Source organism: Lepidochelys olivacea (genome assembly GCF_965140295.1).
Source record: "Lepidochelys olivacea isolate rLepOli2 genome assembly, chromosome: 1".
In the NCBI taxonomy this organism is placed as follows: domain Eukaryota; kingdom Metazoa; phylum Chordata; order Testudines; family Cheloniidae; genus Lepidochelys; species Lepidochelys olivacea.
In genome coordinates this window covers 96,345,167-96,355,246 of record NC_140411.1, presented here as the reverse complement: position 1 = coordinate 96,355,246, position 10,080 = coordinate 96,345,167, and the positions used below count along the sequence as shown (strand labels likewise).

The 10,080-nt window shown below is 41.4% G+C and overlaps 1 protein-coding gene across 1 annotated transcript in view; it reads right to left on the bottom strand.

Moving 5' to 3' along the window:
* Positions 1-284: 284 nt before the first annotated feature.
* Positions 285-10,080, bottom strand: part of GPC5 (glypican 5) — a gene marked incomplete at its 5' end in the record, with an annotated part of 1,121,527 nt that continues 1,111,731 nt past the window's right edge. The window contains one exon of the mRNA XM_084617294.1: positions 285-605. Coding sequence (XP_084473420.1) covers positions 448-605 — 158 coding nt within the window. The 3' untranslated portion in view covers positions 285-447. The remainder of the gene's footprint in view (positions 606-10,080) is intronic.

Sequence of the window (10,080 nt, the reverse complement as noted above, 5' to 3'; positions counted from 1 at the left end):
TTAGTGGTGTGTAACCTTTATTTTTCACAGAAAATAGTTTAGGCTTAAAATTTCACCCATTTACTCATGCAATGTACAAATTCTAGTTTTTAAGACTTGTAAGGGACATTTTTCTGTAAACAGAAAGGAGACAGAATTTTCAAGTACAAAAATGCTGAGAAGTTAAATTGGGTTTCTCTTTTTTAAAAGTAGTTCAGAGTTCAGCAAGTTCAACATACTGGTATTATATCTGTAACATAATATTCTAAAAAGAAATATGATTTTGGTTAATTATACAGGTGTTAAAAAACCCTACAAAATATATTACACAAGCAAACAATTTTGTCAATATCTCGACCTAGGATCAGGCTACCATAAATATGGTTACATTCAATCTCTTATTCCAGGCTTGTGCGGGAGAACAAACAGACTGCAATGAGATGCTTATATCAAGATAGAGCTGCACATTTACCAAAGATTGAGAAGTAATGTTACCCCACTAATCAGCGTAAATGTCATATAAGCAACCGTTCCTGTACATCCTGCTCCAGTTGTGTCTAAAGTGCTGTCACCGTCTGTTTGATGGATTTGCTTTACGTCACTGAGGTTTGTCTTGTCTGGCATCCCTGCTGAGACAAATAAGAAAATACAGGATGATGCACGCTTTCCCATGACTGGCAACATGATACAGCTAGAACAAATTTAAATATACAGAGCACACAGACTGTCACAGTTTGGTTTCTAATTCTTTGTTACTGCCAAATTCAAAACTCTGCGTAATTGCATCTAGAAACACATGCCACTCTATATGGCAATTTATCCTTGAAAGTAATTCACAGCCCTACCAGTACTGGACAGAGCAGTTATTATAGAATTATAGCTAAGCAAATATTCTCAGACTGAAGTGAATAGTTTGTGAGTCCCAGGAGTACCCAGAAGTCAACTACTCACATCTTAAATTTGAAAGAAGATGGAAATAATTTTATTAGAACTTTCAGGTGTGTGAATCCAGAATTTAGATGAAAAGAAGGTGTAAATGATGGAGAATTTTAGGGCCTCCATTTTCGCATGGAGAAAAATGGACATCACAACAAAAAGTCACGTTCTAAGACAAACTGTAAACAAAACAGACCCTTATTCAGCTTCTGGTTGAATGTTTCTGAACTTTAGGAACATATATAAGAAGTTTTTTTCCTCCCTGCCAGAATATGAAACAAGGATATTACAGTCATCCATTATACCTCCAGTACCTGGTTCAATAATCATAAGTAGAAGGGTCTGGAGACACATTCAGCGATAACAGCATTGTCATTTGCTTTCCATTTTGTGTGCATACTTCTGGACTAACTGTCTTATCCTATATAATAACCTGTGGCATGCCACTATCAGTCAAAATTAACAAGTCTAAATTCAATGTTATTACATGCAATACATATTGACATTGTAATTACACTGAGACTGAAAAAGGCCTTATAGAAAGCAAAGTCAATATTTATGTAATTATGTCAATACATATATAATTCAGAAGGTAAGCTCTATTGCACTGGAACAGAGGCATTATAAGGAAGCTTAGCTCTACTGATCTGACATATTGATTCTACAATCTGAGTTCCTGCATTATTATTCATTGTTTAGGACTTCTTTCACCCTTCTGCATCATTAGCAAAGATGAATAAACTCACAATTCCATTACATTTTAGGGCTATGATGGAGTATGAATATTTTAGTCATGGTTTTATACTCCTTGTTAAGCTAGACTTTAACCAGAAGCTAGAGTAGCTCTCCGTGACTTCCTTATTTTTCAGGCTAACTACTTTTTATTTTAGTGCTAAAAATATTCCTTTTCTCCTACATGTAGCTTGAAAAGTGCTCTTTGTGAACTTACTGTACATACTAAAATCTCTTTCTTGTAGCTCTGGAAAAATGTGTTAAAGGAAGAGTAGGTGAAAGCCAATCATGTTGTCTATAAAACCTGCTAGAATGTGTTTGTCTTCTTTGCTGTTGTACTCAGACAGGAGAATGGACTGCTATTTTGTGTGGATTTATCGATCTATTGTGATTGCCTGGAATTTGTGAAAATTAGCTCCACGAGGACAATGCAAACCAGCAAACAAGGAAAGACAGTAACAACAGGGAGTGAGGGGAAGTAAGGCCTCCTGATCATGCTCACTGTGTAGTCTCCCTGGGAAAAGACCAATAAATCAGTACTTCACTGAATCAGGGTTTAATGGCTCACCAAACAGGGTGGATCAAGGCATTTTCCCTTAGGAGTGTGGGAGATGGAAGCAGAAAGCAGATTGTCTGGGTCATTTGTCCAGCTCTAGTGAATTCAATGGGTCAAATTTTGCTTTCAGCTACACCTGTGCAACTCCATTGAATTCAACCAGGTTGCATGGCTATAACATAGATAAATTTGGCCCAGTGGATTTATAAGCAAATCTACAGCAGGGGTGTCAAATTTCCAGTCTCTAAGAAAAATCAGCCCACGTGATGCATTTTTCTAGCCCACATGACATATTTATATTGTACACAATCTCAGTTTAACACTAAGATAACAACATAGCACTCTCAGGGGACAAGTGCACCCCCATTCTCCCTTTAGGTGCAGGGAAATGGTTTTATAGCCCTATGGCTAAGTCCACTTGACCAGCATTAGCCTCAGGGTGGTATAGCCTAGTGGCCAGAGTTAATCAGGCCCGTCTCAGGGTGGTATAGCCTAATGGCTAGAGTCAATCAGGCTGCCCTCTCTGATGGCCTTGGCCTGATGGCCAAGTCAATTGGGCTGCCCTCTGTCGCAGGATCATGTGGCCTGATGGCCAGAGTCAATATGGCTACCCTCTCTCGCAGGGCTGTGTGGCCTAACGGCCAGAGTCAATATAGCTGCGTCCTCTCACAAGGCTGTGTAGCCTAATTCATCCTCTACAACCAGTCTCCCATTACAAGCCACAGGCATCTGCTCGGGATTGGAATACCACCAAATCCTCTTTTGCATCTCTCTTGTATAGCTGTTGAACATCCCTAGTGTTTGCCCTCACCTTTCTTTCAATGAATCTGTGCACCAGTTCTTGTTGCACTACAAAGGGGCGAGCTCTTGTTTTTGTATTCGCAAGCGATTTAGTTTCTTAATCACTCCTTCAAAAAGGAGTAAGTTTGGTCTTTGTTCCAGGTTGCTTTTTACAGTTACATAGCCATACCTTCTCTCCTTCCTGGATGGGCATTTTATTTTCCTTTTTCCTGGTATTTTGTGCTTGGCATGCTCACTTCTGGCTCATCTGTCCCTCCACCTTCTGGAATGCTGTCCTCAGGTCCCTGATATATGACTCAGTCACATTACCTACCTGGATAGGTGCAGAGGACCGTGGCAGTTATTGCCGCCTGCACATCAAGTCACAGAGAAGCGTGGTTTTGTGGAGTCCAAAAATAATCTCATCAGGAGAATAATGTCTAGCTGAGTACTGATTGATGTTATCTGCAATGGTGACAACAGGTGACTTTGAATCCCAGTCTTGCTGGTCTTTCCACTGACTGAGACTCCAAGCATAAAACAAAGTGAAGTTTATTCTTTCTACTTCCTTATTACTTGGCAGGTGGGCAACACTGGACAGCACCTTGGTTATCTGGAGTTGTTGGCAAACCTTGTGCTACAACCAATGATTCAAATTCCTTCACCTGATCACTGTGAATGCAGCCTCTGGGGGCCAAACTGCAACCCTCCAGGTTTTGTCAATGCATCTCTAACTGTCTCAGTCCTTTTCTCCTTCCGTGGTTGTGCTACCACATACTTTGAAAAGATGTCGTGTGCTACCAGCAAATACTGATTTACAGCTGGTGTTTCAGGTAGAGGGCGTTTCAAGTCAATCTGTGTGAACTCCCAGAGCTTACTAGGTTGGGGCACTTCCTCAAAAAGGAGTTCTACCTCTTCTTGTCGGCACTTTCCTTCCTTGACAGGTAAGACAGGAAAGTTCCCAGTCCTTCACATCAGCAGCCAAGCCCAACCAAAAAAATCTGTCTGATACCAGCTCAATGTCTTTTCATAACCCAGGCAGCCTGATGCTTTGTTAGCATGAAGACACTCCAGCACCATTCTCTGTAAGCTTGCTGACAAGAGAATCCTGTTACCATAATATTTCAGCAAGTTGGTAGCTGGATCAATGGATAATCATTCCTGAACTGAGTTGACCCTCCACAGGCTAGGTTTCCTTCAGTAGATCTGTTGGTGCACAGAACGGAACTCAGGGTCCTTCGATTGTTCTTGATAGATATCCTCACAAGACCTGGCTGAGTTTATTCTCGCTGCCCAAACCTGGCTGAGAGCAACTGCACCCACATTTGCTTTCCAGATATATGGTGAACTGTGAAAGTATATTCAGACAGTTTGTGAATCCATCTCCACAGACATCCTTTGGGTTGTGCTTTGTAAGGAGCCACTTCAGGGCATTGTGGCGTGTTTACACTGAATTCTGTGCCTCCACAATAACTAGACTCTCCAGTTCTGTAGCTGAATACTTGGCTTCCCTCTCATTTAACTTGTGATCCCCAAAAGACACCACTCTGTGCCAATCAAGCTCAATTTGTTCAAATGCAAATCTGACAGCAACCTTTGATGCAGCACAGGTTGCCGTGAATGGGAAGGATTGATCTGTGAATTTAAGCACAGAATGGTTAAATTCAGTGACTCAAACACTTTTTGGTGTTAATCCATCCAGACAATCTTGCTCTTCATTAATTTGTATAACAGCACTGCCTGCTCTGCAAATTTTTTTTTACAAATCTCCTGTAGAATCCACAGAGGCTGAGAAACCACTGTACCTCTTCCAGGTTTGTGGGAGCCTTCTAGTCCTTTATAATGTTCAATTTCTAGGATTAGGGTTCCAACTCATCTTTATAAACTATATGTCCTGAAGAAGGTGACGAGATTCCTTGCAAACTAACATTTGTTTCCTGAAACTTTAAACCCTGACTCCTTAAAAAGCTTTAGAATACTTCACATTCCTACCAGATGTCCCTCCCATGTTTTATGGAAACAAATGAAGTCATCTAAATATGTGAGGATGTCTTCAGTTCTCAAAACTTGGATTAGGCCATTTACTACCCTCTGAAACATACTTGGTGCATCCATGAGTCTGAAAGGCATTCTGTGAATTGAAACAGTCCACAGGGTGTCACAAAGGCAGTTTTTTTCTCGATCCTCAAGTGCCACTTTAATTAGATAGTATCCAGATACCAATACAAAATTACTAAAATATTCTGCTCCAGACATTTTATCCAATGTGGGGAAGTAGGTATGTATCGTGAACTGCCTGTGAATTAAGACTCCTATAGTCAATTGCATATCCTCCAGTTTCCGTTAGGTTTTTTTTACAACTACAGTTGGGGATGCCTATGGTGAAATACATTGTTCAATCAGGCCATACTCCAGAATGTGATTTTAGCTTCTCTTTCACTGTAACCCGATACAGAAGGGGAATATGACATGGGACCTACCCCATAGGAAAACCATCCGATGTTGCAACCAATCACACATGCCAAGTTCTTCATTATTCCTAGAGAACACACTAGCACATTGTAAGAGCAGCTGTTCAAAACACTTCTTTTCATTGCCTCCTACAGCTGCTTCTGCCAAGTCAACCCCTAGCTCTTTTTATGACAGGGCTGCTTCACGGTCTTGACCTCTGCCCCTGTGAGAGGCCTTGAGACACTAGCTACATTGGACACTGTCCCCATCATCTGATTTTTCACTAGCTACATTTCCTGGTCAGTCCATTAATTGCTCTTACCCAGAACTCCTCCTTTGGTCCAGCTGGAAACAGAGTTCTGCTAAACAACAAACCTGACTCAATATTGGTAGCTTCAAACATTCTTACAGGTTCACCGAAGCAGTCTTTTATCCTTAGGGGTACTATTGCATGATGACCTGACTTCACCACAACTTAATTCTGAGCCACCACAGGGAGCCGTTCCTTCTCTCCCCCTGTAGGTATGGTGGAAGCACCTCTAAGGTCCTAAGAGTTGCTCCCCAGTGTGGAGCACAGCTATTGAAAAAGGATATAATATACCAAAGCTATATAATCAATTTATTCAAGACTTATCAGTAGTTGAAGAAATTCTGTTTAAAGGTAATAGAGTAGTAATTCTTTTAGGGTTAACAGCAGAGATATTGAAATGCATACATGAGGGATATTTAGTCATAGAAATATGTAAAAACATAGAGCAAAATAGGTTCTGATTTTGCAACAAATGAATCCAAACATAGAGGACTATATAAAATAATGTGGCATATGTCAAAAATATAGAAATGTCAAGATCTATGACATCTATTCAAAGTAGTCCACAGTAGTTTTAAGAACATAAGAACAGCCATACTGGGTCATACCAATGGTCCATCTAGCCAGTATCCTGTCTTTTGCCAGGTGCTTAAAAGGGAGTGAATAGAACAGGCAATCATTGAGTGATCCATCTACTGTCATCCATTCCCAGCTTCTAGGATTTATTTGAATATAAAGGACATGCATATGTTAGAGTTGTTGGTTATTTTTCACATTTTCCTGAAATATCTATACTAGAAAACACATGTCATTAGTAAAATTAAATCAGTTTTTTCAAGGCATGACATTCCCAATATGGTAATGGCTGATGATTGACCTCAATTTCACAGTCAAGAGTTTAAAGATTTTGCCGTAGCATATGAGTTCAAACATATTACATCAAATCCAGGCTATCCACAATCTAATGGGTAAGTAGAAAGTGTTAAAATAGTAAAAAGATGACTAACAAAAGCTGAAGAAATGAGCACTAATTTATATTTGGTGTCATTAAAGTATAGAACATCGCCATTATAACAAGGTTTATCACCTGTACAGTTGTTATTTAACAGAAAACATTAGAAACATGATGTTTTTTCCCAGGCAGCTATAAGGAAAGGAATAAATACAAATATGAGTCAAATTTGTATCAAAAGAATTAGTTTGCTAGAAGATCACAAACTATCATTTGAAAGTAAATGATAGTGCATGTCTCTATTATGACACTATAAGATTGAGGTACTACCTCTTTTGTTACAGGGGCTTTCTGAGCACAGTTCCTATCATTATAGATTAATAAGAACAACTTCAATAACACAGACATTAGATGGTTATTGTGTCAAAGGAGATCTGTTACAGTTGTTAAGGTGGATGTATATCGATGAATAAATTTGTGCTAAAAACAAAGAAAAGAAAGGAGATGTGGTGTCAACTTTGGCTTAAAAAATTAGTAGAATCTTCAGGGTGTGTGAACTGATAGTGGGAGGAGGCTGTTTGTTTTGTTTTGTTAGATTTATCATGTGAGTTAAGATGGTCTGTATGTATGTTAACTATGTATCTAATAAAGTCTGTTGTCAAGTAATTAGCAATGAATTATTATTAAGACAAGTGGATTTACTTGAATATAAAACAACACACCTGGAGTCCACACTTCCTCCTACTCACAGTAGGGGTATCTGAATATTGGCCAGGGACAAGCGAGTTCTATGAATATCCAACAAGTTTTTATGATGCTGGGTGTAATCCACTCCCAAGAGTGCTAGAAATATTAGTGACCACAGCCAAAGTCAATTTACTATGAAGACACCCCAAGTTCAGAAGGAGCTGGATTTTTCCTGTTGTCTGCAGTAGGTGATGATTCTACTCCAATTCAACTCCTGCAGTACAAATTTTATTCCCTCTCAGTACAGGGTGTTTAACATGAATCAGATTTACTTCAGATCCTTAGTCCAACAACATTGTGGTTTTCTAGCCACCAATGTCTGCAGACACATAGTAACAGGTATCTGAGCTGCTCTTCACATGGGCCATTCCATCTCCATTGGCCTGTGCATTCGCATCACCAGCCAAATGTCTTCTGGCCTGGGGCCCACTCAGGAAAGTCTCTTTGGTCCCATGGGACACCTGTGAAAAACTGCACTTGGGTCTCCTCCAGTTTTTTAGCCACTTCACGAGCCATCATTTCTTCAAGTGTTGTGTATATGGTATAAAGGAGTCACCATGAGGCTGGGAACTAATAGCTGACACCTTTAAGGAAACACCAACTTCGTCTTCCACATTTTGAACTCTGCATATAATCTGCTCCATAGATTTATCCAGGAAGTTATACTTATGGCCCTACCAAATTCACAGTCCATTTGGTAAATTTCACAGTCATGGGATTTTAAAAATAATAAATTTCATGATTTCAGCTATTTATGTCTGAACTTTCACAGTGTTGTAGTTGTAGGGGTCCTGACCCAAAAAGCAGCTGTATGTGTGTGTGTGTGGGGGGGGGCGTCACAAGGTTATTGTAGGGCAGGGGAGTTGTGGTCCTGCTACCCCTACTTCTGAACTGCTGCTGGTGGTGGCACTGCCTTCAGAGCTGGGCGGCTGGAGGGCGGCGGCTGCTGGCCGGGATCCTGGCTCTGAAGGCAGTGCCGCCGCCAGCAGCAGCACGGAAGTTAGGCTGGCATGGTATGGTGTGGCCACCCTTACTTCTGCACTGCTGCTTGCAGAGCTGGGCCCTCAGTCAGCAGCCACCGCTCTCCGGCCGCCCAGCTCTGACGGCACCAGTGCAGAAGTAAGTAAGGGTGGCATGGTGTGGTATTGCCACCCTTATTTCTGCACTGCTGCTGGCAGGGTGCTGCCTTCAGAGCTGGGGATCCGGCCAGCAGCCGCTGCTCTTTGGCTGTATAGCTCTGAAAGCAGTGCAGAAGTAAGGGTGGCAGTACTGTGACACCCCCCCTCCCCCCGCAACTCCCTTTTGGGTCAGGACCCCCAATTTGAGACACACTGGTCTCCCCTGTGAAATCTGTATAGTATAGGGTAAAAGCACACAAAAGACCAGATTTCACGGTCCGTGAGGTGTTTTTCATGGCCATGAATTTGTTTGCACAAACCCCGACAAAGCAAACCTGCCAAGCTTCATACATTTCTGCACTCACCACCATCTGTGAAAGCCAGCTAGCGGCTGAAGTGGAAAAATATTTTTCTAATTTGTTTTAGTAATAATTAACTAACCAAAGCATGTCACAAAGCACTGTGGTACATATTACAGTCAAGTGTATGTGTGTCAATACGGTACAGTAGCTTTAAAGGTTTCTATCATCTCCAGCCTCTTTTCAAAGGTTTTGTCTGTGTGTGTATTTAAGGCTTGTGAAAGGTGACAGGACTGACAGCTCTGAAGGCTGAACTGTTCTATTAATCCACAGAACAGGTGCAGCAGCAGGGTAACAACAATCAGTAACATGCCTTAACCCTGACCTGGAAGAGCCAACCCTAGTGACACTTTACGTGTTCATTCAATCCTGAGCCCCTCTGCTGAGACTGCCAACAGCACTGCAGTCAGCACCAATGGCTTTCTGCTATTACTTGCCTACAGGGAACTGGACCGAGACCACCAAATTCATTTTAAATAGACCTCTCAGCAATAACAACTTTGTTCGCCATTGGCCTTGGCAAATTTGGAGCTGAGCAAGCCTCATTCCCACATTCATAGCAACATCTGCACTCCTACCTCATACCACTTCACACACTTCACTGTCTGCTGTATGCTGAATCACACACACTGGAGGTCAGGAGATTCTTCAAGTTATAATGAGGTTGTCTGGTGTTTTTCCATGTGTTATTTTGGGAGACTCCAATTAGCTTTGAGAAGGAGGAAAAGGAACTTTCCTGGTGTGCAGTGCCCTCCCTGCCACATGCTAGAACAACGGTTCTCAAACTGTGCGTCGGGACTCCAAAGTGGGTCATGACCCCATTTTAATGGGGTCACGAGGGCTGGTGTTACACTTGCTGGGGTCCAGAGCCAAATAAATAAAATAAAAGGAAAAGAGGGATGGGAGTGAGAAGGGAATGCCACCTGGACTCAGTGGAAGCCCACTGCTTCAAGAAAGTCAAGGGAGTCAATTGATACTGCCTAGTGGAACTCTGCCTGGATGCATGGATATGTAAGGCATAAGAAAATGGTCCCATAGTCAGTAAGAACCAATCCCATGGCTAAGCTCGGTTTCCAGACTGACAAGAGTCAATAATATCAGAGTCAACTCAATAGAGGCAGAATTGCCTCACCAAAAAACTAATTCAAATAAAGGAGTGT